General features: G+C 42.9%; 1 protein-coding gene and 1 non-coding gene across 4 annotated transcripts; both read right to left on the reverse strand.

Annotated features, from left to right (window-relative positions):
* Positions 1-36: 36 nt before the first annotated feature.
* ZCCHC8 (zinc finger CCHC-type containing 8) lies at positions 37-25,310 on the reverse strand. Of its 3 annotated transcripts, XM_078061036.1 has the most exons (14): positions 24,952-25,310; positions 23,221-23,261; positions 19,760-19,834; positions 18,092-18,197; positions 16,745-16,822; positions 13,264-13,367; positions 13,082-13,147; positions 12,442-12,502; positions 11,838-11,980; positions 11,436-11,578; positions 8,100-8,221; positions 6,545-6,631; positions 6,162-6,279; positions 37-2,109 (listed from the first exon to the last, which is right to left on the reverse strand). In XM_078061036.1, exons 1-14 carry the CDS (start codon positions 25,150-25,152, stop codon positions 1,325-1,327), a joined length of 2,130 nt encoding a protein of 709 aa, XP_077917162.1. In that variant the 5' UTR covers positions 25,153-25,310; the 3' UTR covers positions 37-1,324. The 3 variants fall into 3 exon arrangements, with proteins under 3 accessions (XP_077917162.1, XP_077917163.1, XP_077917164.1); XM_078061037.1 differs by lacking the exons at positions 12,442-12,502; positions 13,082-13,147; positions 13,264-13,367; XM_078061038.1 differs by lacking the exons at positions 13,082-13,147; positions 13,264-13,367; positions 18,092-18,197; ... (1 more) ...; positions 23,221-23,261; positions 24,952-25,310 and having other exon boundaries at positions 308-2,109; positions 16,745-16,824.
* LOC118531198 (small nucleolar RNA SNORA9) lies at positions 19,220-19,354 on the reverse strand. Its single transcript, XR_004915051.1, has one exon. It is a non-coding gene; the product is annotated as a small nucleolar RNA SNORA9 (small nucleolar RNA).
* Positions 25,311-26,549: the final 1,239 nt, after the last annotated feature.

Raw genomic sequence — 26,549 nt, forward strand, 5'->3', positions numbered from 1 at the left:
CTGACAGAAATATTAAGACAGTGTACATAAAAACACTACGTAAACTAGGATTACTTTTATTACATACTTCCACTCAGAGAGAAGAGCCAAAAGTATTTAACATTTTCTTCAATTTCTAGCACGTTCTGTGAGGGCCTTGAAAATAAACTGCCTCTTTCCCAGGATTTTCTTTCCCTTTCCTGTTTATGGAAGAGTAGATGTGGTTATTCGAGTCCTCGAAACGAAGAAAACGAAATCTGGAAAGGTCTGGAATGGTTGTAGTTTGCTCCCTCTGCTGGCCTGAGAGCAGGATCACACTACCTGAGACTAAGTTCAAATTGTTTATTTTCAGGGACGAGGCTGTAACAACGTAACGGCATTCCACTTAAAGACAGAACACATAGTCCAGCACTATCTTATATAGCTGACAATTAAAAGCAATTTGTTTCTGTCTACCTTTTATTTCTAAGTATTAATTATCTTAGGGTTCAAATCTAGAAAGTTATTTTTGTACAAAGGTTAGCTGCCCTCCATTTTTTTTCAAAATAATTACTTTAAAAGATTCTGCTGTCTCTATAGTTAAGGCTGAAAGAACACTAAAAATACTCAAACTTGCATTTTACTAGATTTCCTTTGCTACCACTAATTTTTGCAACCACATAATTTACGTCCAAACTTACAAGGTTGTATACACTAATTGAACTGTGAATCGTTTTTTTGTATTCAAAGTCTTAGATTATGTATATGAAAGCTAATTTATTAAACCCTTGTACACAAAGATGAACATACCGGTATAGCAAACTTATATGAGGAATGAAGTTACAAAAAAGTAAAAGTGTTATTAAAATTGATGCGTGTAAATCACTTACAAAAATACCCCAAATGGGGTAAAGCTGCTCATCCCTGATTTTTCTCATTTGGTTGTCAGAGTTGAAATATGAATTTAAAATGGTTAGAATTTTTTCTTTTAAAAAATGATATATTAAACTTATATACAGGATAATTAGCAAAATGTAGAAAGGGAAAACAATGTACAAAAGACAGATAAAAACCATCACTCCCGACAGACACAATCCAAAAGTAGTAGAAACCTTAGCAAATCATCTCTAAACCAGCTCTTACATTCCCGCCAAGTTCTTATCAATAAGAATAAAATATAGTAAACCAGCAAGCCCAGTCTTTCTGTTCTTTAAAACAGGCCTGACTTTAGGCCACAATTAAGCTCTGGATAGATTTTTAAACATGGGAGGGACAAATCGGAAAACAATTTTATCTCCACTTGGTACTAATTAACACAACACAAAGTTATAGATAATTAAATAGTTCTTCGTGCTAAGTCAAGCAGCTATTCAGAGGCCTTTTTGTTTTTCTGCTGGTTTCGGGGCGAGTTCTTTAGCAAGTTTCTTATCCTGAGGTACATTCCAGTAGATTCTGCCATATTCTCAAATTCAAATGGCGTTATTCCAGTTGCAAACTTGCTCATGTCAGGTACAGGACTATGAATTTTAGTGGCCGTTGAAGGACTGGTGTCCACATGAAGGAGCTTCTGACTGCCTCCGTTACTCATGTCACAGTCCGACACAACACTGCCATTATCAAGAGGAGCATCTTTAGAGTCCACCTGAGCAGACTCTTCCTTTTCCTTCTGACAAAGCAAGGTAGGCTCAGAATCTGGGCTCAGAGAACGTTCAGCTTCTGATTTCTTTGTACAAGTGTCTGGTACCTCGGGCTCATCAGGCATCATCTGCTTTTCAGAGGTTCTCCCCTCTGGAACAGGGAGGTCTAGCTCATTGGGACAAGGCGAAGAGGCGACCGAGTTCCCGGTGAGAGGTGTGTCAACAGGAATGTCAGAATCACTGTTCACGCTCTCGGCCTGCTCGAGGGCCGCCCATATCCGCCTCTGCTGTTCCTCAAGTTCTTCCAGAGTCAGTGAGTCCTCATCCATAGCTGCGGACGCTGTTCTGGTCTGGGGGGAGTCGCTGGGAGTCAGTGGCGGGGTGCCCTTGGGGAGCGGAGGGGTGAAGATGGGTGGAGGAGTCCCCCGTGGCAGCGGGGGAGGGGTGCCGGGGGGCAACGGGGGCTGAAACTGAAAAGCTTCGCTGCTTGGAGAGCCGTGCGCGACCTCCGCATCTGAAAGAAAACAGTGAGGATACTTGAAGTCGTCGCAGCATTTGGTTTTACCAACAGTTCTAATTTGAACTCAGGTGTATCCAGGGAGTCAACGGCCGAGTAAGCTGGCTGGGGAGGGGAACGCTCTGGAGGCTCAGGAACCACAACCCTCCCCACCTGAGAACACCTGCGAGAAGGGCTGCGGGCTCCTCCGGCCCCGGGAACTTGAGGGAGAGCCCTCGGAAATCCATCTGCATGCTGTGCGCATCGCTGCTGAGGGGGGAACAAGAGCACAGAGGCAGAGAGGAATTTCCAGGCAGTCGGCCGGCGCGGCGGACTGGGGTCCATGGACAAGCGGAGGGGACAGTGGCGGGAGACGCAGGCTGGGTGAGCTGCTGCTGAAGGCGACGAAGCTGAGCAGACAGGGAGGGACACCCCCTGGCCTGTTTCCCAGTTCTGCACCTCTAGGCTAGACTGCCCGCCTGAACGGGGGGTTCGTGCGGCTCACGGGTCACAGGTCCTCACACCCGTTGTCCCAGACACAACAGATCCGACCTGCCCCAAACAATCCTTTCCTCGAACCTGGGCTCTGCTCCCACACGCTGTTCTAATGGGACCGCCGGTGGTGTCTGGTTGAAGTCTCCCAAACGGAACCAGTTCGTCACCTGAGTCCTTCCCCTCCCTCTGCCCCCGGCCCCTGGTCATCTGTGCCTTTGGACTCAGCTTCCTTATATCCATTCTCCAAACTACTTACCTTTGTAAAGCGCGACTCTGGTCCCATTAACCTTCCCAACTCATTCGAAACCCTTCAGTGCTCCCATCACCCCCAGGACAAAGGCTGACCTCCTCTGTGCCTTACAAGACCCTCTATGACCAAGGATCTGCCTGCTTCCACCGTGTCATTTCTCACTGGCAGGCTGAGACCCAGGTGTCGCTCCTCTGTTGGCCCAGTGTGCCGGAGTGTCTCACGCTTCTGCACTGGCATTTCCCATGGACTCAAATGCCCCAGCCCTGTTCACATCCATGCTAAATCCCTGAATTTATCCCTCAAGATGCAGTTCCAAGTTGTTCTTGCTCGGGTCTATGACCTCATCCAGCACGGCGGCTCGGCTCTTCCTGTGTGACACCAAGACAGCCTGTAACCGGCTCTGTGGCTCCGTGTGTCTCACCACGGCCACATTTATAGTAAAATGACGTTGATAGCTCTGCACCCCCTCGGCGACAGACTGGAAACTGAGGGCAGCAACTGAGTCTCATGAATCTTCCTGTCCTCAGGGTCTAGTAGAGGCTCCAAAACAGCACAGGTTTTAAAAATTTGGCAAATTCAACAGAATTAACGCGATCTTGACAGCTATGCAAAACCAGCCTGAACTTTCTCGTTCGGGCAGTAAGATCTGTGAGGTAACATACTGTCACTTAGATTTTAAGAAATCAACTCAGAAGAGTAAAGAACAGCTAAGAGCTGAAAGGAAGGATGAACACCAGTGAGAGGGGCAGGGAGAGCCGTCAGGAGAGAGAAGCCTGAACGAAGACGCCATTACTGAGGTGTCGCTGGGATCTGGGCACCTGGCTAGAAATGGCGCCAAGTGGATGCAAGTACAGACGAACGGCATCTCTCAGTCTGGGAATCCCAAGGATTCCACTGGTGCTCTTCACTACAATGAACACCATGTAGGAGGAGGGGACAGGCGGCCAGGAGGACAGAACACCCGCCAGTACGTTACTTCTTTAACAACCAATGCCTGTTACGCGTTTAAGAACCAACCATTCCAACGTGTAACGGGAGCTTGATGAGCACAGACCACTGGGGTGGGTATTCCTGACGGGAGAACATCATGTACACCAGGAAAAGACACGAAGGCAGCTCTGGTTCACAATTCCAAACCAAATCGCTAAACCCATGGGTTTGTGACAAAAGTTTTCCACAGGAAAATAATTACACCAACTCAATGTTTCTTCTTGGGAGTGAGCCGGCCCCAGAGGTCACGGGCTCTGCTCCTCCTTCCGGCCTTCGGTCGGTGCAGGGCAGGAAGCAGCTGGGTGGGGGCTGTGCCGGGACCGGGGTGGGAAGGCCTGCCTCGCTTTAGGACCACACACCTGGGTGCTAGTAAGTCAGCCTGGTTCAGTGAGCAGACCACCGTGGCTCCCGCAGAAGCAGCTCTAACATCTGGCCCTGATAATCTGCCCCATGATTACTTGTGGTGGTGCCCACGGCAGCCTCACCTTTGCCGGCCCCGCCTCAGCTCGCCAGGCAGCGCTCGCCTCGGCGTCTCGAACTGAATCCCTTCCTCGGGGGGGGGGGGGGCCTGGCGCGGGGCCGCTGCTGGCGCTCCTGCCTGCTTGCACACACTTGCTAGGGGTAGTTCAAGGTCACGGGCTACTTGCTAAAGGCCCTCTGGTCCCAACCGTGGGCAACAGCAGCTGGTTTTGTTGATAAGCCTCTGCCTCTTTAGAAGAACCACACTTGTAACTGAAGCCGCTCTAAGATGCCCTCACCTCCTGAGGACAAAGGACCACATGGCAAGAGCTTCCTTGCCCAAACCACAGGCTTCAAAGATGAGCCAGTATGAACCTCTACAAAATACCAGGATCAGAACGCTGACCACACACTAAAGCTCAAGGCCTAAAGCCCATGTCTTGACCACCATGTGTCTCCATGCATCTCTCCATCCCCAGTCAGTCCCTTCGGTGTTTCCTCTCAACCCACCAGATGTCAGGTCAGGGTCTTTGAGAGTTGCTAACAGCAACCTGCCTTCCCACCTAGGTTCTGAACAACTTAAGTGATCAGTCAACAAGTAATAAGTAATAATAAGTAATTCTTTTGGAGAATTGCTTGTTTTCAAAAGTTCATACATGTGGCAAAGACTGTCATAATTCTGTTGTGAACTCACTGACCTTGTGAAAAGTGAGACTGGATATTGAAATCAGGCTGCCGCTACTAAAAGCCCGGCCTGTGAACATGATTCTGGCAGCAAGAACTCCGGTGGCTGAGACTAAGCAGAGCAAAAATTTTGGGAAAATGGGGGGGGGGGGGGGGGGCGCTTTGATTTTGGACTTTAATTACCTTGGATTTTAAGGGAATTTAATCTGTGACCTTTGAATTCTCCCCGGGAATTTACAAATAAGAAAGGGATTCACAATCACATTGGGGCAATTTGTATTGTTAGCATCTTATCATCAGGGTATCTAAATGCACTTCATCTTCACGTTGCCATTTAATCTCATTTTAGAACCTCTGATGTGCAAAAAGGACCAAAACAGCTGGGCATACTTTGGGATAGGAGGTAGCGCAAGGAGTGACTTTTCAGTCTTGGATTCAGAGTAGCTTTGCTAAAGATTTATCAAGTTCACCTGAAGTTCAGATTCATTCCAGAGCTTTCTGGGGGCAAAATCTAGGCTACTCACCTGCAGTCCCAAGGGGAAGCCCAAAGGACCCGTGGTTGGTATTAGGGGGTGAGGGACACAGCAAGGTGGGTGCGTGCCTGTCCTGATCCACTACTGACCTGCTGAGGCCTGTCACAGTCCTGGTTGGCCACAGCTTCCACAGTTAAGCCCAGAGGATTAAGAGAATAAAAAGCCAGAGGACTATCGGAGGGCAAGGCCTCTGTTCCTCTGTGGGTTTCCAGAAGGACAAATTTCCTCATGGCCTCTCTTCCCTGGAAGGAGGGGCGACTTACCGAGTTGGGGCAAGAAGAATGGGAAGAATAACCGGGGAGATCTGGCTCTGTCCTTTTTCCTCTTGGGATGGAGCTGCTAAAGCAGACCACTTTCCACCCCCTGTCCCAGAGCACTGCCCCTATTCGAGGGCCAGTCCAGATCCAGATCCAGGACCACTGGGGCTGGGTGGGTAGGACCGCCTGACTCAGGAACGTAGTAAGCCGGCCCTCACTCCAAGATGTCTCCTACCTGACCCTGTATCAGTACTAGAGGTGATGCTCTCATCTCCAAGGACAAAATCAAAGCCTTTTAGTGCTCCTAAGGCACCCCCGCCTCCGCCGGCCCCCATGGAACTCAGGAGCACGCACATTCGCCCTACCTTCTCAGTGAAATCAAGACCACAGGACGAAACCTACCTGAGTCAAGCTCCATGTCTGCAGGCGAGGTTGCTGAGCCACTCTCCTTCTTCTGCTTCTTTGGGCTGCTAAGGCTGGACTGGGACGAAGACCTCTTGCCGCCAGACCTCACACTTGGCTAATGGAGAAGCCAAGCCAAGCACGAGTTAATGGGGTAGACAAAGAATTAGATTCCACGCCTTCCCTCCAATACCCGCAGAAAACCAGTCTGGAGCTCAGTGTAGGTAAATGGTGAATGTAGCTACCCTTTTCCTTATGACTCATCAGAAAACACAGAGTGCTTTATATACAAAACAAAAGAGCACTAAGATGCTAATGAGTTACAAAATCCCACAAATAAAGGCAATACATTCTTATCAACCACACCCTAAAAAGCTATTTACCGCTTGGAAGTTAGAAGTAAGGTAACTGGCAAACACGTCCTTCTGCTGACAGGCCTGCATCGGTATGGACCCAAACACCCTCCACTCCTGATGAAGAGAAGAGAAGGAAAGAACAAGCCTGGATTTGGAAAACATCATACTTCTGAGATTTTGTAAAGTGGAGGTCTCAAATGACATTTCTGCTTCATCCTTGACTTCTCCTTTTGGGGGGAATTACTGAAAATGATGGTGCACTGAAGGGGAAAAAAACCCCAACCAACTCTGCCTGCAAAATGATCCCCACTGAATACTAAAAGCCTACTTGACAAAATCACTTGCCCCAGAAAGGTCCCACCTACTCCAAGCAGCAGTTCTAGGCCGTGGCCGCGGACTCCCGGCAGGCCTCCCTCCCCTCAAGGCCCCGCACTGCCCACAGCGCCTTCGCTCCTAACACACTTGCTCACGCTGAGCTTCCACCTTCTGTTCTTTCCCTTTCCAAACCCAGCACTCATCTTTATGGTTCAACATCACTTCTCTCTCTTCTCAAGAGCACATGCAACATTGGTTGTCAAGAAAAATCACTTTGGGCTCCTGTCAAACCTACAGATTCCCGGGCCAAATCAGTTCAGTCTGAGGGTGGGACTCAACAACGTGCCTTTCTCCCGAGCGCCCCCAGTGACTCTGATGTAGGCCGGTACTGGGACCATTTCTAGAGGCACAGACGGCTCGTGCCATGCAGTTTAGCCCTGAATTAATTACACACTTGTCTTCACATCTATTTGCTAGACTCTAAGTTCAACCTTTGCCTTCTTCTCTGCTGCCCAGTTCCTAAGAACACCTACGAAGGCATTTTTTATTGAAATATCACCACCACCACCACTACCACAACAGGCCATTGTCAAGTCTTGAAACATAAAATAAAGTTGGAAGAGATTAAATGTAGAAAACCATTCTCATATAGAATGAGAAATTTTACTTTGAAGAAAAAAAATGGGGAGAAAGGAATTATAACATAGAAAAATGAGTCGCTGTAACTTAGATTTATAAAAGGCTTTACTTTCAAAGTAATTCCATAGAACCGACAATACTACCTCAGAACCATCCCATGTTTTAAAAACATAATCTTTTAATTTTAGAATAGTTTTAGATTTACAGAATCTAACCATTCTTTTTAGCTCCTTTTCATAAGGCATAAAATCAGAAAAAACTTTTTTTTTTAAATGAACACAAGATTTCACTTAAGATTCTAACAAACATAGGGGCGCCTGGGTGGCTCAGTCCGTTAAGCACCTGCCTTTAGCTCAGGTCATGATCTCAGGGCACCTGCTTCTCCCTCTCCCCCTGCCCCTCCACCCCGCTTGTGCTCTCACTCACTCTCTCTCTCAAATAAATAAAATCATAAAAAAAAAGTAAAAAAAAAAAAGATTCTAGTCAACATAAAGGAAGTTACAAAGTTAAACACACAAGTAACATATTTACTTCTTTACATAACAGTAACTGCTACATAAGCTAATGTTTTGAACAATTGTTATAATAACGTCCCATCCCAGAAGAGTAAAAAAAACAATATACTTACATCTGGAATTCCTCTGGGAGTAGATATATTAAAACCTGGATAGTTTACCAGTTTCGAGAGATCGTAGGTGACGCTCTTACTCTGTTGGGCTTCCCCAGCTTCCGCTTCCGCATCAGGACCATCTGCAGCAGACCATCAGAGCATTCGTACTGCTGGATACCAAGCTCAGTCCCTCTCCAGACCAAAAGTGGGCTGGGCAAGTGCTTATGTCCACGGCAACAGAATCATTCTGAGCATGGTTTCGATTATAATTTTTCTGAATCATTAGATTAGAACTTTTAAACAATGTAGACAGGATACTTTAATTAAAATAAATGTTTAAAATCTTGGAAACCTGGGTTCGTCTGTGGGTTGCTTAAAAGTCTAGTCTGCATTGATCTGATGACTTGCCTGATACTCTATTCCAATGCCTTTATTTAATAAACAAATAATTCTTATTATGTACCAGACACTGTTTTAAACGGTTTATAAGTATCAACTCCGTTCATCTTCATTAACAACCTTAAGAGGTACGTACTATTAAAGCCACTTTACATATGACAGAAGGATATTTGGGAACCACTTTATTATTCTGAAAACTACTGAATAAAGCATGATGTCTACATACATAAGGTAATCAGTTTGCAAGTTTCTCTTTAGATAAGTATTCCAGCTAATAAGCTAAGAAGTAATGAAAGAATGAGGATATAACCATTTTGCAACCCATCATTAACAGGTATAGATAGCAATGGTCATCAGTGACAGGTTCCATCACAATAAACAGAGGGACAGAGGAACATGCTAAAGCAACACACCATGGGGATGTGGCACCAAAATCTCGAAAACTCGAAAGGACAAAATACAGTTTTGTTAAAAACAAGGAAGTGAACCTATAGATCAAGAGATTCAAGAGATTCTCAATCATCCACAACCTTTTGTCCAAAGAATCTCTACTCAAACAAACTAAAAAAGAGAGGGAAAGAAAAGACAACAGAAATGCAAGCACCTACAGAAAGTGGCGTGAGTGACACTTGAACGCTGGCATGATGTGGGGAGATACTGAAAGGCCTATCCCAAACAGCTCTTCGGCACTAACTGAGAAGGGGTGGCCTGGTGAATTTTTTTTTTTTTAGATTTTATTTACTTATTTATTTGTCAGAGAGAAAGAGAACACAAGCTGGGGGAGCAGCAGGCAGAGGAAGAAGCAGGCTCCCCCCTGAGCAGGGAGCCCGATGCGGGACTTGATCCCAGGACCCCAGGATCATGACCTGAGCCGAAGGCAGATGCTTCACCGGCTGAACACCCAGGCGTCCCTGGCTTGGTGAGTTCTTTTTTTTTTTTAAAGATTTTATTTATTTATTTGAGAGAGAGAGAATGAGAGACAGAGAGCACGAGATGGAAGAGGGTCAGAGGGAGAAGCAGACCCCCTGCTGAGCAGGGAGCCCGATGTGGGACTCGATCCCAGGACTCCAGGATCATGACCTGAGCCGAAGGCAGTTGCCCAACCAACTGAGCCACCCAGGCGCCCTGGCTTGGTGAATTCTTAAAAATATTTTTAATTACTGGGTGCCTGGGTGGCTCAGTCGGTAAAGCGTGTGCCTTCGGCTCAGGCCATGATCCCGGGATCCTGGGATCGAGTCCCGCATCTGGCTCCCTGCTTAGAGGGGCGTCTGCTTCTCCCTCTCCCGCTAAACCCGCTCGTGTTCTCTCTCTCTCACAAAAACAATAAAAAAATCTTTAAAAAATACATATATTTTTAATTCCCTAAGTAATATACAGAAACATTTTCATTTTTAAAAGATTTAGAGCATCGGAGAGAAACTACAGTCTCTAGTCCAATCCTCTTTCTTTCTCAGGGGGAACCACTGCTGAGCTTGCCAGATTGGTTAAGACTTTTTAGAAGTTCTTTTAAAAAGTATTCTTACCATCTACCACATTGCAGGTACTGTGCTACATGCTAGGGGATATAGCGGTGAATAAAATAAGTATGGTTTTAGCAATTACAAATCTTACCATCTAGCTGGGAAAATAGAGAAACAGAACCAAGAAGTAAATACATACAAATTGTGATACGGTATGAAGGAAACAAAGAGGGCCCAGTGATAAAGACTGGCAGGCCAATTAGGGAGAGATATATTTAAATAAGGTGGTCAGGGGTGCCTGGGTGGCTCAGTGGGTTAAGTATCCGACTCTTGGATTTGGCTCAGGTCCTAATCTCATGGCTCCTGAGATCTAGCCTCGAGTCAGGCTCCCCGCTCAGTGGGAGTCTGCCTGGACATTTTCCCTCTGTCCGTTCCCCACTCGCCCCGCTTGCGTGCATGCGCTCTCTCTCTCAAATAAATACACAAATCTTAAATAAACAGATAGATAAGTAAATAAGATGGTCAGGAAAGGCTTCTCTGAGTCTGAATCCTAAAATCTAAATGGTTCTCAGTTAACATCTTGTAAAAATACATTTTACATAAATGTCCTCAGAAAAAACATAGAGCATGGTTTCATCCATATGGGATCCTTCCTTCCTTCCTCCCTCCCTCCCATGTAAGATGAATGGCATCATTGGTAAGTTAGGCAGAAACTGAGTATTGTACAGAGATTTTGCCATGTCAGCTCACACAGAGTCATTCCACTCTTTAAAGACTGCAGGGAGGGGCGCCTGGGTGGCTCAGTCGTTAAGCATCTGCCTTTGGCTCAGGTCATGATCCCAGGGTCCTGGGATCGAGCCCCACGTCAGGCTCCCTGCTCAGTGGGAAGCCTGCTTCTCCCTCTCCCACTCCCTCTGTTTGTGTTCCCTCTCTCGCTTAAAAAAATAAATAAATAAGAATAAATAAAGACTACAGGGATTCCACAGCCCAGATCTACCATCGTTTATTTATAGCCATTTTTCTTTAGGGTCTTAATGTTGTTTTTAACTTTTCATAGTCATATTCAATGCTACAAAAATACATATACATACTTTCCTTGTGCACATGTGTGAATATTTTTCTAGAGTAGATACCTAAGAGGGGGGTTCTAGATCGCAAGAGGGTTTATGTAATCTATATTTCTAGGTCTCCTGCACTGATGAATAGATTTGTTACCACTTCTTTTTTTTTTTTAAGATTTTATTTATTTATTTGAGAGAGAGAGAGAATGAGCGTGCACAGAGGGAGAGTGAGAGGGAGAAGCAGACTCCCCAATGAGGGGCTTGATCCCAGGATCCCAAGATCACGACTTGAGCCGAAGGCAGACGCTTAATCAACTAGCCAACCGGGCGCCCTTCTGTTACCATTTCTATCAGATATTACTCAAATTCTCTAATTAAGGAGAAAAAAAAAAAAGGTAACATGTAAGCTGACTTATCTAACTTAACAACTATACCTTTTCCATCATAGAGCGCAAGCCCTGAGTTCTCCAGTTCAGCCTCTTTGAGCCACCCGGGGGGGTATCCGAGCTGGCGCATTCGATATATAAAAGGTGGAAGGCTCTTGTCCGTCACACCTAGTGCATCCTGAAGTTCCTCACTAAGGAAAAACAAAAGAGGAAAAAGAAATATAGTAGTCTTGTTTGGATGAAAACACAAACGGTCCCCAATGTTTTAAAACAATGCTTCACAAATGCACACGGGAGATTCCAGTGAATATTTCTGAACGAACTGATGCATATTCTCCAGAGCGGGGCTGGAGCACACCCATATACTGATGATTACCCTCAAGACACAGAGAACGCTCCATATACTGGTGACATAGAAACGACAGTCTATGGAAAAAATCACAGAGGTACCTAATGACTCCCGGCTTGAATCTTCCAAATCTTTCTTCCACCTCTTCTGCATGGTATCGCTGCTGAAAATTCTGGCTGTTCGCCTCGCCACAGGCATCCATATACTCTTTTCTCTTTTCACTTATTCGAGCAGCATTCCGCGGCTAGATCACAACGCATTTGAGAAAAATGGAAACAAGCAGTTTAGAAATTATTTTAGGAATTGAATAAATATAAGCACTCTGTTTTAAGCCAAGCAAACAGATTATTCCAATTTTAATATATAACAAACAAGTACAAAAGAAAGGAGATATATTAGAAAAATAAGCAAAGAAGCACTTTAATTTATTACCTCGATATTATCTTAATATAAAATCAAGTTTTTAGAATAAACTCTAAAAAGTAACTCTCATGTTTCATTCATCTCAGACACAAAGCACTGTAATAATTCTTTTTTAAATATAAGGTCTTAAAATTTAAGTACAAATTTGAAAGGTTTCAAATTCAAGGACCAAAAGAAAGTTAACTAGCAAGTTTCTTTATCTCACACAATGCCATAAATGTGTGGAAAACATTAGAAAGTTCTAGTTCAAAGATTTTTTTTTTTTATATGAGAAAAATTTACCATTGGGCAATCTTTCATTTGATGTTCTTCAGAACCACAATTGAAACAGTGAGGCTTTGGCCTATTTGGTCAAAAAACAAAGATGTGCATAATGTAAATGAAAATATAAAAGCAAATCAATGCAATTCTTTATGACAGCGAAGTGTATCAGAGAGACAAGAAAGCACGCAGATCACACTAATATCTGCAGTCATGAGTACACTTTCACCTCCTGTACTCAGCGATTTAAACAAACAGTACTTTTAACCAACTCTTTTAACCAAGGACCCTTATGTTCCCGACTGATCTGTCACCTCTGGGTTTTGTCAGTGGTTAATAAGAGAAGAACCGAGGCAAACAGATTCTATTTCCTTTAGGTAACTTGGGAGGGGGCAGGTCCTCAGGCAGCAATCAAACTGACAACAACAATGACACCTCTCCACCCACCCAAGCGTATTAGGCGTAACCAACGAATTCCAATGAACAGATGACTGATTTAAACATATTAAATGTCTAGATATTAAAATTCTAGCTTAATCTGTAATTTATTTATAGTAAGCCAGCAATGAAGAATATTAATTTTTCAAGCTAAAAGAGTTTATGGTTTTGGTTAAAAAAGTCTTAAAAAGAAGAAGAAAACAAAACAACTCCCCACACAAACCTTTTTGCCTTTACTTGTATTTCTTGCCCTTCTAGAGAAACAATGTGGCTGAAGACTTGCTGGTACCTTTAGTGAATTTTATTAAGGAATAGTTATCATAGTCTGCAAAATTTGGTAAATTTTTTTAAAGGTGAACTTAATGGCAAGATGCATAAAAGATCTTCATTCACTATGTAGGATACTTGGGTATTTCCCATCCTTCGGTAAGCTGAGGGTTTTCATTTAGTAGCGGTTGCCCCAATTTATCAAGGCAAAAATTAGTAAAATACAGGACACTTCCTACAACCTGCAGAAAACAAGTCAAAAAATATTGCTATTTAAGCAGGAAAAAAAAAGACATTAAATTATGTAAGACTATGATTAACTGTTTTAACAATTTAATTTTGGAGGAAATTCTTAGAAGTCATAATCAACTCCCTAGTTAAAGGAGCCAGATTTTGAAGTGTAAGCAAGAGCTGCTTCTTTAAACGCCCCTGTCTCCCAGATCAGAGCTCCCCTCTCAGGAGATCATTACTATCAGCTGCATTCTCCTCAGACTTTAAAAATAAAAGCTTTGACTCGTATGTTTCCCTCCGATTCCCCATCTCTGCTTCCCTTAGCGGGAAAGACAATTCAGAAAAGTCGTATTTACTATTTCCACCCTCCCTCCCATTTCCCCTTTTCTTTTCCCTCCGATTCTGGGGGAAATATCATACACAGAAGTTGAAAAAATAGTACAGTGAACACCCAGCTAATTCCTCTCCACCTGGATTCAACAACTGTTGCTATCTTCCACGCCCGTGCACACACACGCACATATACTTTTCACTGAACCACTGGAAGAAAGTAAGCCACCACCACCAACTTAGTCTAAGCCGTTATTTTCTCTCGCCGGAGATTAACGTAGTAACTTTCTAACCGGTTTCCAGCTTCCACACATAACCAGCTGCAGCCTCTTTTCATGACCTTCACCCCTGAACACTTCAGGATGGGTCTCCTGAGGATAAGAACATTCTCCTACAAGCCACAATACCACTGTCACACCTAAGAAAATTAATAAATCCTTAATATCATCTAAATCCAATCTCTACTGTTTTTCCAACTGTCCCCCAAATGCCTTTTTTCCCCTCTAAGCCAGGATTTAAGGTTCATGTGTTGCATTTACATGTTAAATCATTTTAGTCTCTTTTAATCTGGAATAGTCCCCCACTTTTTTTTTCTTAGATGGCCCCGCCATTCCCTCCTGAACATCTCCGGGAAGGCTTCCGTTCCTTCCCCGGCGCTACGCTCCCCAATGACCCCCCCCACAGCTGAATTCACTGCACAGCTCCGTCTTCGTCTCAACCAATGAGCAGCAACCGACACAGCTGATTCCTCCCTCAGAGAAATGCTCCTTTTTGCTTCTAGGACACCATGCTCTACCCTGCTGACCAGTCCTTCTCATCTCTCCATCTTCTGTGAGACTTGGTCCCAGTCCTCCTGTCTACCTGCACTCTCGAGGTGATTTATCCAGACCCATGGAATGAAGGATGAATATGCTGACAACACCCAAATATCCAGTTCTGCCTCCTAAACTCCAATCTTGGATATTCAAGTGCCAACTGACAGCTCTTCTGGACCCGTGAGAGGCATCTCAAACTCACCTACTTAAAACTGAACTGGATTCCCATTCCCCTCCTAACCCGCTCCTCCCACCAGTTCTTCCCATCACAGAAAAGGTGAGGACACTCTTCCAGCTGCTAAGGCCCAAAACCTGAGTCATTCTGACTATTCTCTCGCTTTTGTGTTCTACACATCCAATTCATCAACACATTTGATCAGTTCTATTTTCAAGGTATTTCCAGGTTCGAACCACTTCTCACCTCCACCACTGGCTCTCTAGACTAACTTGCCATCTTCCCTCACCTGATATCAATACAAGAACTTTCCCGCTGGCTTCCAGCTTCCACATGTAAACCAGGATAGACTATCTTCCACAGAGAAGCCAGTTCTTTTAAAAATTCAAGTCATATCATGTCACATTTCTACTTAAAAGCCTCCAATGGCATCTCATCTCACTCAGAGTAAAACCCAAAGCCCTCACTATGGCTCATAAGGCAACATAGAGATCTACATCTTATGTTCCAGGGTCAGAAGGCCTGGATTCAAACCCTGGCTTTGTCCCTGACTAGCCAAGGGACCAACAGCAAGTTACTTAGCTTTCCATGTCTGTTTCCGCAGATGTAAAATGAGAATAACAACAGTACCTTCATGGGCAGTATGTGTAATGAGCTTAGAACAGTACTTGATACACAGTGAGCAAGCCTAAGTGTCTGCTTCTGCCCCAGTGCTTTCCACTCACTTTGTCTACTGCCTGGAGTACTCTTCATTCCAACTGCACCACAGCTCACGCCCTCAATTTATCCAGGGCTGGTTCAGAGAGGCTGTCACCATCTACTCACTATACAAACCGAATGCCCCATGGCTACCCTCTAACTCCTTGGGCTGATTTACTTTCTTCAGAGCTCTGCGTCCCCCACTAGAATGTAATTCAGTGAGAGCAGAGACTTTGCTCTTCTTTTTCATTGCTGTGTCCTTGGAATCCAAAAGGGTCCCTGGCACAAGGGAGCATTTGGCAATATTTATTACTCTTTATTAAAGGACTAAATGAATAATACATAAAATTCCCACTTTCCAGGCAGGTGCCACTCTCAATCCCAGAACCCTAGAGTTAGATGGGACATGAAAAGTTATGTAGTTCAAATTCTTTCTTTAAAGCACCTCGACAGTATCTCAGGCTTTGACTTTTTACAGTGACATGGAATTTGCCTTTTTTTTTCTTTAAATGAGACCTACCACTTCATTTTCACATCTCTGATAGAAATTTGCACTAAAAGTTGACTTGCAATGTGCCTCTTTATAGTCCATCCAGTCACTGGTCCTGGTTCTGCCACTTGGCACTACACAGAGTGATTTAAAATAACACCTTTTGCAAATAACAGCCTTTATTACATTTGCAGAGATGTGATACCCCCTGTCAATCTCTTCAGCAATGTTGCGGGCTCTTCATTACCCCAGCAGCCCCACGTCTTCAAGACTGCGGTCTGTCAATGGGGCACAATACTCCCTAAACATGAAAACTAGTCAGCCTTGAACAGAATCCAGGATTACATCATCATCTTAAAAAAAAAAAAAAATCTCTTTTTTTTAAGTTGCAAAATCACACCACTCCATTGCACTGACACAGTGAGATTCCGCATAGGTACGGAAAGGCCTAAATGTAGGCTCATCCCTGTTATGCTGCTTCTATTTTTCACCCACCATTGGAGCTTGTCAACATTTTTAATCTCCTATCTGCCATCTGTTATATTAGTTACTTATCCGTTCCCTCTCAGCCTCAGCCATCTGTAAGTGCAACATGCACGCGTTCTAGATCATCATCCACGTTCTCAAACATCAACCAAAAGAGGTTTGTCAGGACAAAAATAAAGTCCTCCGAAGTATGTCTACTGTGTATACAATAGTTACTAAAAAGCAAACTATACTATTTAGAGGCTGAAGTCTCCACTATTGTTTATAACAAATTTCATGAAAGGATGGGGATTCTTTGAGGCCATATGGCTATACCACCTTAACAATACCCAAATGACAAAGGATAGGAAACATGTTATCTACAGAATTAAAAACTAAAATGTCCACACTTACACTAAAAGCTTCCTTGTTGTTTTTAATGGCACAGGATTCTTCTACTTTATGGTCCTCTTCTAGCATAACACTAGATGGCTAATGCAAAGAAAAACACGTTACAAAAAGTAACCAATTTTTACCAACTTCGAATTTCAAATATTAGAAATTTAAATATACCCCTTATTTTCTAATACATACCACTAAGGTATATTAAGCTTTTAATTCATTGTTGTCATAATAGCTAAATTTGGAAGCTAGAAATGTTTACGAAATAAATTTCACCAAGTGGAAAAATTTAAAAATTTTATAAAAGATACAAAAGACAGCACCTTCTGAAGCATTAGTGTATGCTATGCTTTTGTGTTACTGAATACTAATTCATGCATTAAATTTAATGAATTAAATATTTAAACTCTCAATACTTAAATTGGCAAAGCAGACTTTATCTTCAAGTCAGATAACCAGAAAGATTAAAAAATATGTGATTCTACGTTACTGGTTAATATGGATAATGTAACTCTCACAGACCTCAGGCCGCTATAAAATTCTGAAGTGCTCCCTGAATCAAAAATTAGGTAATCAGTATGGTTTTTATTGTTAAATGTATTCTGTTTCTTGAATCTTTAAAAACTGTATATGATACATGAAAACTAAAGGTGATGAAAATTTAATTAATCAGAACACACTGTTCTCCAACCTGAGGATAAACAGCTAACAACCCTATTTGAAGGACTCTACTTACCTTAATTTGGAATTTAAAAAAAAAGCCCCAAAATCATAATTCTGATTTTTTAAAATATAAACTCATGCTCTAATAGTCACATAGTGAAATTTCTTAGATTTCTTTGGGCATGCTATTGATTTTTTTCCCAACGAGGAAAAGGGAAAAAAATGGCATGCGAACCTGTTGGTTTTAGAGAAAAAGAATTCATCTTTTATAAACTCCAGAAATACAGATTTTTTTTTTCTGGCTTCAAATTAATTTTCTGCCCCAAACCATGTGTCCAAGTGAGGAAATGGGGGGGGGGGAGACTAATTTTGAGGGAAGCCAGGTCTGAATATGACTCCCCTAAGAGAAGGAGCCACAAAGCAAAAGAACCCCCTGAGGCAGCACTGGTCAGACCAGTGAAGGACGCCCAACTGAAGGATGGGAGGTGAACAGTCTTAACAATCTTGGGTTTTTTTTGGTTTTTTTTTGTTTTTTTAAAGTTGTAGTTGACATACAATGTTATATTAGTTTAAGGTGTAGGACACAGTGGTTCTACTTAATCATTTTCATTTTGATACAAGAGGCTCCCTGTGGCCTAATAGTTGGCAGTGAAAAGCATAACCTATTAATCTTAAAGTCTCTTAAATTTGAAATACCTGGGGCAAAAGATTAAAGGAAGTCTTTTCCACATCATTTTTCTGCTGTTCCTCAAATCTTTTTACTAAATTTGATACAAATTCCTCTATTTCTTGATGATATTGCCTGCATGAGAGGACACAACAGTCAGAACCCAGAGTAAACACTGAATAGACTGAAATCTTATGCATTATTAGAAGACGTCAGGAGTAAATTCTGTTTATCTTGTTTTTCAAAGGTTTATCAAATCACTGACTGACTATAATATTCAGGAACCTATGTCTTAGGAAAAAAATATACATTGTTGCCGAGTTAACAAAATGACTATGAAAATCTAACTCAGTGTTTGGCATGTAACAGTGGCAAACATTTGTGCTGAGAATAGATGGATTTTATTTATAAATTGTACAGATTTAAATTTTGAATACATAATCCATGTAAAACATGGTTCAAAATCCAAAAGAAGTAAAAGCGTTCCGTAATGAAAAGCTTCCTTCCTGGCTGCGTCCTGGCCACCTATCTCTGCAGCGCAGAGACAACCAAGGCATTCTTCCCTGTCCTCCTCCCAGAGATTCCCTATGCACATACAAGGAAACACCTATTTAAATGTTAAACTGGAACAAAATAAAACCAAAAATGCAAAAGAAACACAAAATGAAGCAGCACAACTACGGAGGACCACTTTCTCCAGCCTTCCAGGCCAAGAAGCGCATTCCACACGTCACCGTTAACACTCAGCTCCGGGGGTGCCGAAGGAGGCCAGATTAGGCTACACTGGGGCAGCCAACTTGCTCTTCACCAGACTTGATCTTTCAGGTCTCTTTAGCTCTGACATTCTAAGATTTCTGCGGGCAAAATGGCAGATATACAGTGCCAGAAATTAGAGTGCCATGAGCCAGAGCAGACGCTGATTCAAATCCGATGGTGACAGCAGTGCTGGTGCCCAGCTGTGCCCGGCACCTTGCTGCCGCCACACTCACCACCCGGCGTCCCCACCCCTCAGAGCCTCGGGTTCCACCTGGGCTGAGAGAAAGGCGGTAAAGGGCCTGCCACACAGTTAACACGCTCTATATGGTTCCCATTACCTTCTTCACCTTGCCTAGCGCCTGCAGTAACAACAGATTCAGCGAGCCAGGAGAGGGGCAGCCAACTGTCTGAAATGTCTACGACCACGCTCCGAGGGAGGGACAGGGCAAAGCCTCAAAGCATTTCAGGACATTCTAGCAAGCACTGCAGGAATGCACTGAGTCACCCTAGCTCCAAGCATGCCGGAAGGCTTGCTAAGGTCGCATTCTCACACTCACACACACAAAATCACGTGGGTAAGCTTTGAAGACAGCCAACAGGGTAAACTCAGTTACCTGATTTGGGGGGGAGAACCGACTAACGTTACAGGTGCTCATTTAGCTACCTAAGAAGTGGTTATCATTAGTATCCTGTTTTCTAGTGAGAAAACTGATACGCAGACAGGGTTGTGACCTGCCCAGATTCACATATGCAGAAAGTAGGGGCCCAGATTCAAATTCAGCTTTATAGACGCTAATGTCCTTGCTCTTAATCATGATTCCCTAAATTTTAAGTAAAAGAATAAAGATGGAATAAATACAAATGAAAACAGCATACTTATAGAAGACATTGTTTCATAAACACATTAACTCATTACACGTAGAAAAGGGGAAATTACTTACTTTGAAATAACATTGTTCATAAATAGAATCTGTAATAAAGGTCCATCTAACTTAGTATTGTTCACCAATATTCCACTAAAACAGAAGTTAAAACATATTCTTAGAAGATCTTAAAGTAAAATTCATAAATATATAAACACACAACTTTTGTAATTATTAAGTACCAAAGAGCATAGATTATTTTACAAATAAGATTAAGAACCACCAACAACTCTTGTTTTCTCAAAAAAAAAAAAATCTAAGTTTTCACAAACTTTTACCTACTTTAATGGTTTTACATAGAGGTATCCCTTACATATTTTTACAAATATTTCACAAAAAAATTTAAAACTATAGTTAATCTTTCAGTTTTCAACCAAAAAAATTCCTTAACTAATGGCTAGTTTCTTTACATACTGGGGGAAGGGAGGGTCTGGATAAACCAGCAGGTTAAAAGAAGATATTTCTAAAAGAATCAGAGTAAACTTAGCTTAGAAATATATAGGAAAATGAAACACTTTAAATGGACAGCCTCTTAGAGGGCAGTGCACATTCCAGTATTTCAAATCCCAGATACTAAAGCAGAGATATAAAAAGTATACTGTTGGGGAACCTGGGTGGCTCAGTTGGTTAAGCATCCGAGGTTTGATTTTGGCTCAGGTCGTTATTTCAGGGTCATGGGATTGGCAGGTCCAGCTCCAGGCTGAGAGCAGAGTCTGCCTGAGATTCTCTCCCTCCCCCTCCCCGTGCCCCTCCCCCTACTTGCTCTCAAGTGCACTCATTCTCTCTCTCAAATAAATAAATAAAATCTTAAAAAAAACCACAAACAAACATGATTTTTTGGGGGGCGCCTGGGTGGCACAGTTGGTTAAACGACCAACTCTTGGTTTTGGCTCAGGTCTAGATCTCAGGGTTCTGGGAATAGAGCTGGGGGAAGGGCTCAGCACTGAGGCACTCAGTGTGGAATCTGCTTAGGACTTTCTTTGCCCCTCCCCTCTGCGCTCCTGTGCGCACACGTACAAGCACGTGCTCTCTCACTCCCTCTCAAATAAATAAGTAAATCTTAAAAAACAACAACAAAAAAAACCATGATGTTTTTAAAAACCACACACAACTGTATGGTCCTTAACTAGAGTCCAGTCTGAGCAATCAGCTATAAAGACATTCAGTTGGGGAAATCTGAATATGGACTGAGCTGGGAGTGTTAAGAGAATCATGCCAGTTATTGTGAGTGCTGTTGTGATTATGCATGACAAAATCTTGTTTTTAAAAAGTCACATACTGAAATATTTAGGGTAAAATGTGCATATGGGGTGAAAACATGTATATTAATTGTACTATTCATTTTCCATACATTTGCAATTTTTCATAATAGTTAAAAATGTTTATTGGACAAAAAGGAAAGAAACTTCTGATCATGACAGTTCCAAAAATAAGGATTAAACCAAGAGGCTGGGGTTACAGATTTTATCTATATAATTTTATTTCTTTTTGTTTCTAAATGTTTTTTCTTCAAGATTTTATTTATGGGGCGCCTGGGTGGCTCAGTCGGTTAAGCGACTGCCTTCGGCTCAGGTCATGATCCCAGGGTCCTGGGATCGAGTCCCACATCGGGCTCGCGGCTAAGCGGGGAGCCTGCTTCTCCCTCTCCCTCTGCCTGCCGCTCCCCCTGATTGTGCTCTCTATCTCTCTGACAAATTAATAAAATCTTAAAAAAAAAAAGATTTTATTTATTTATTTGAGAGACAAAGGGAGAGAGGGAACACAAGCAGGGGGGAGTGGGAGAGAGGGAAGGCAGGAAGCCCAATGCTGGACTCATCCCAGGACCCTGGGACCATGACCTGAGCCAAAGGCAGACGCTTAACGACTGAGCCACCCAGGCGCCCTCTAAATTTTCTATAGAATGCTTTATCAGTCTGACAACACAAAGAGCACTAATTCTAAAAAGAAAATTTTAATTTATTCCTTTTTTAGGATACTAATGCCTGTCTCATGTACTGGTAAAGCCTATGACGCTATCATTTAAACTCGAGTGATTATAACCCCTTTGTAAATGTTTAAATTATCAACTATTAGAAAGTGTGCTTATCTAAGTATCTTTAAATATTAAAAAAATTATGATTTTTGAAGAATCCCAGTTATATTCAGTACACTTAATATCTAACCATAAACAAGTTTAGATCCACAAAGTGTGCTCACATAGAGGAAGGAAGGTAGGGCATGGGGAGGTTTCCAAAATACATCTAAACTGGGTGCCTGGGTGGCTCAGTTGTTAAGTGTCTGCCTTCGGCTCGGGTCATGATCCCAGGGTCCTGGGATTGAGCCCCGCATCAGGCTCCCTGCTCTGTGGGAAACCTGCTTCTCCCTCTCCTACTCCCCCTGCTTGTGTTCCCTCTCGCGCTGTCTCTCTCTATCAAATAAATAAATAAAATCTTAAAAAACAAAACAAAATACATCTAAATTCTGAAATTTTTAAACCTTTAGTTACTTCAGCTGGTACCAGGGACAAAAAAGTGCATGTGACACTGGATCACAGCCCCCCAAATTCTGAAAACTTGATAATACAATTCCACATAATAAGTCTGTAGTTTGACAAATATTTTAGATTTAGTAACCTGTTAGATAAATTTGTATTAAGATACGAGCATTTGTTCGTCTATCTCTTAAAGTCAGATGTCTGAACGCAAATCTACTCATTGTACTTTCTTCAAAAGCACACTAATTTCTCTTTTTCTAAAATGAAATTTCCCATCATTTCTATTTAGAAATATATTTTAACTGTATAAATAAATCTTCACCTAGAGTAATACTGTAATCTTAATTCTAACTTCCCAGAAATGTTTGTGGAATAAGAACAGCTAGGTTGGCAACTTGCCTGTTCTGGACATTAAGTCAAAATTTTCTGGACATGTTTCACAAATATTTTTACTCAGTCAGTTTAAAAGTTATTCAGGTAGGGCGCCTGGGTGGCTCAGTTGGTTAAGCGACTGCCTTCGGCTCAGGTCATGATCCTGGAGTCCCTGGATCGAGTCCCGCATCGGGCTCCCTGCTCGGCAGGGAGTCTGCTTCTCCCTCTGACCCTCCCCCCTCTCATGTGCTTGCTCTCTCTCATTCTCTCTCTCTCAAATAAATAAATAAAAAATCTTTAAAAAAAAAAAAATAAAAAAAAAATAAAAGTTATTCAGGTATACAACATAATGATCCAATATTTGTATATGTTGTGAAATGATCACTGCAATAAATCTAGTTAACACCCCCCAAAATAAACTAATAAATTAAAAATTTAGTGTAGTTAGGAGAATTCAAATTTTACAGCCAGAAATTAAAAATAAACTATCATTACTGATTTCTTCAGAGAACGCTGAACAATTAAAAACGATACAAAAAAAAAAGATACAAAAGTCCTACTCTTCTTACAAAGAAATTATAGCTAAATATTAAATATTAATAAAGGACAATGTTGTAATTGCAATATCTCATACCTTGGTCGAGTCAGAATGTTCAATTTTCTTTTAAGTTCTTGATGTTATTACTTGTTAAGGAATATAAGCTCTCATTAAAGAAAATCATAAATATCATAAAATTCAACTATTCATTTCGGTGTCAGAATGTTATAAACGTTAAAAAGACCCGCAAATATTTTGAGGATGACACACTTAACTGAGCCCCTGTTTTGTTGCAGGGCTAGGCATTTAAACCTAAAAACTAAAAGTTTTCTCATCTCTTCCAACATAGATATTCTAAAACAGGGTCATGTAGTTCAAAAGACTAATGGGTGGCTCAGTTGGTTAAGTGACTGCCTTCGGTTCAGGTCATGATCCTGGAGTCTAAGGATCGAGTCCCACAACCGGCTCCCTGCTCAGCAGGGAGTCTGCTTCTCCCTCTGACCCTCCCCGCTCTTGTGCTCTCTCTCTTTCATTCCCTCTCTCAAATAAATAAGTAAAATCTTTAAAAAAACAAAAACAAAGACTAACAGACTGAAACAAAAGTGTTATTCAAACAAAGGTGCCCCATCAAAACCTAAACAGCAATTCATTTAAGAAAGAGCAGCATGGGGGTGCAGCATGGGGGTGCCTGGGTGGCTCAGTCGATTAAGCATCTGACTCCTGATTTCAGGATCCTGAGGTGGAACCCCAAGGGGCTCTCCGATAATGATCGTGGAGTCTGCTTGAGGTGCTCTCTCCCTCTCCTTCTGCCATGCCCCCGCTCATGCATCTCTCTCTCAAAAAAAATAATAAAACAAAAAGAAAAATAAAGAGCAGCATGATAAGTGATACAGTAAAACAAACGGTTAAAGACGAAGAATCTAGGATAGAACTATGGATGTTCACCGTACAATCCTTTCAACTTTTCTGTATTTTGAAATTTTACATATTAAAAGGTAAAGGAAAACTGCATCATGAAAAAAGTCAGACTTCAAAAACCTTTAAAGATGATTTACCAACTGCTTTCAGGGTTTCATTTTAAACGGGGAACTATTTGAACCGAAATCATCTGCATATAGTTAAAAAAAAAAAAACCAAACACCTCTAAGAATGTAAATAACCATACTAACAAGTCTTGCTAGAAAGGCTGTAATCATGTAACTAAGCCAAACGGAAACTTACTTGGCGCGTTTTTTCCTAAGGCTTTGCAACGCACCTTCACCACGGAAGGTACTCAAAGTCGAAGAACTTTAAAACGAATCCCCAATCTCAATCAGGCAATTACCCATTTCTCCCCGCATGCTTCAAATCCTTAAACTCCCAACTCCCGCATCCTAAAACCACTAGCTTCTGCCCCGCTATAAAAAAAAAAACCCAGATCTACGCTCAGGTCTGAGTATCGGGCTATCTCCTCATAGACAATTATAACATGACCGCATCAACTTAAGCTTGGCTGCAAAAAAACGAAATCCGATAAGGACTTCAGAGAGGAGGAGAGGAAGTGGTGACCAACCTACGATCTAGCAGTCTGAAATAATCCTAAAAACCAGCCCCGGTTTGTGAGGCGCGAGGAGCGAGTCTAGTCCATGACACGGATCCCCGGAGGGGAGAGGTTCGCGCCGGGGCACCGAGGCAGCTTACGCAAACCGAACCCTCGATTCTCCGCCCGCCTGCGGGGCCAGAGAGAGACTGCTCGAAATTCCGGCCCTCCTGGAATTTCCGCCCGCGCCCTCCCAGACATGCCGCCCACCGCACGCCGGTGACCGGGCCCAAGCGAGCGGGAAGGATATTCTCGGCGCGGAGCTGCTCGATGGTTTCCTCGCACTGCCGCAGCCGCTCCCGCAGTTCCGCGTCGCCGACCCCATTCTCGTCCTCCTCGTCGCCGTCGTCATCCTTGAAGCGGGTGTGGACAGGCTTAGGAATCGACTCCTCTGGGTGGTCAAACGCCTCGAACAGCTCTAGGTCGCCAAAATCCACCTCCGCCGCCATCTTGGGCTGTGGGTAAGATTCGAGAAGAGGCAGAGGGGGCCGCCGGGCCGGGGGCGAAGGTTGTAGGGCGGCACCGCTCGCTCGGGCTTGGGCCGCGCTAAGCCACCCGGTAGGGTTTTCTCCCGACGTAGGCCGCCGAAGCTGCACAAGGGGCGGGCCAGTCCCGAGAGACTACAAGTCCCAGAATGCAATGGCGTCTCTCAGAGCCACTTCCGAGATTGCTCGGGAGAATGGCATGCTGGGACATGTGGTTTCTAAGCGACTGTTAACTCATTGTTTGCATTGCATACTGGGATTGGTCCTTTTTAAATGTGCAGAAAGCCTGACTAGATCATAATGTGTTAAAACAATATATATTGTCCCTGTGATGCATCTAAGGCTGAAATATCAGAGCACGACGCATGTCTTAAAACAGATTCTAGTGTGCGTGCTAAATTGCAGCAAGAGAATAAGGAACACTAGTTTTGTCACAGATTACCTTTGTGATCTTGGACAAGCTACTTCAGTTTATTGAGCTTGTTGCACTTTTTCATGAAAAACTAGCTAAATCAGACCGTTTTAGATTTGTCTGTTGCTGGTTTCGGTGGTTTCTCTCATTCAATCACTGATTCGTTCAATAACATTTATTTACCACGTTCAACGTACCAGGCACTGTTCCAGAGTTCGAGGATGCAAGAGAGAGCAAAATAGGTAAGTTACTGCTCTGGTGGAACCTACAGGCTAACAGAAGAAAGAAACGACAACAAAATAACCCTAACTGCTCCCACTCTTGGGTCCAGGTGGATGTTGATAGGTGTCCATCATATTAAAAAAATATGTGAAATAAAAACAGCAAGTTATGGGTATGTAACGATTTACTTTGACAGAATCTGTGGGAATCAGTGAACTGAGGAACTGAGGTTTGAACTGAAACATGAAGTGTTAGGAGGGCAAAGTTGGTGGTGAGAGTACCGCGGATGGACTTAAGAGCCTCCTCCTTAGAAGAAATATGCAGGTGAAATGAGAAGAGAGTGGAGCACAATGAGGCTGGTACATTAGGCCAGTGCTCACAGACCAAGTTAGGGATCCTCTCTCCATCCCCAAAATTGGGAAGTCATTTCAACATTTCAAACAGGTGGTGTGTTCGTGACTCACACATTTCCGTTTTAGTAAGATGGTCTTGATTGTGATAGAAACACGATTGAAAATCCAGCAAAAGTAAAATTCCAAGTCTAGTAGGTTGATAGGTTTTTGTAGTGGAACCAATACATGTTTGGATTAGGGTAGTGGGAATAGTGGTGGAGAGTTGATGTTTAGAAGTAGAAAATATTTAGAAGATAAAATTGAGGGGTGCCTGGGTGGTTCAGTCGTTGAGCGTCTGCCTTCGGCTCAGGTCATGGTCCCAGGGTCCTGGGATC

The sequence above is a fragment of the Halichoerus grypus genome, chromosome 13, assembly GCF_964656455.1.
Source record: "Halichoerus grypus chromosome 13, mHalGry1.hap1.1, whole genome shotgun sequence".
In the NCBI taxonomy this organism is placed as follows: Eukaryota; Metazoa; Chordata; class Mammalia; order Carnivora; family Phocidae; genus Halichoerus; species Halichoerus grypus.

Coding starts and splice junctions, on each gene's coding strand:
- ZCCHC8 (XM_078061036.1), bottom strand. CDS start 25,152: ATGGCGGCGGAGGTGGATTTTGGCGACCTAGAGCTGTTCGAGGCGTTT. Junction 19,835..23,220: donor AACATTCTGACTCGACCAAG/GTATGAGATATT, acceptor CTTCTGTTTTAG/TGGAATATTGGTGAACAATA. Junction 16,823..18,091: donor CCTTTAATCTTTTGCCCCAG/GTATTTCAAATT, acceptor TCTTTGCATTAG/CCATCTAGTGTTATGCTAGA.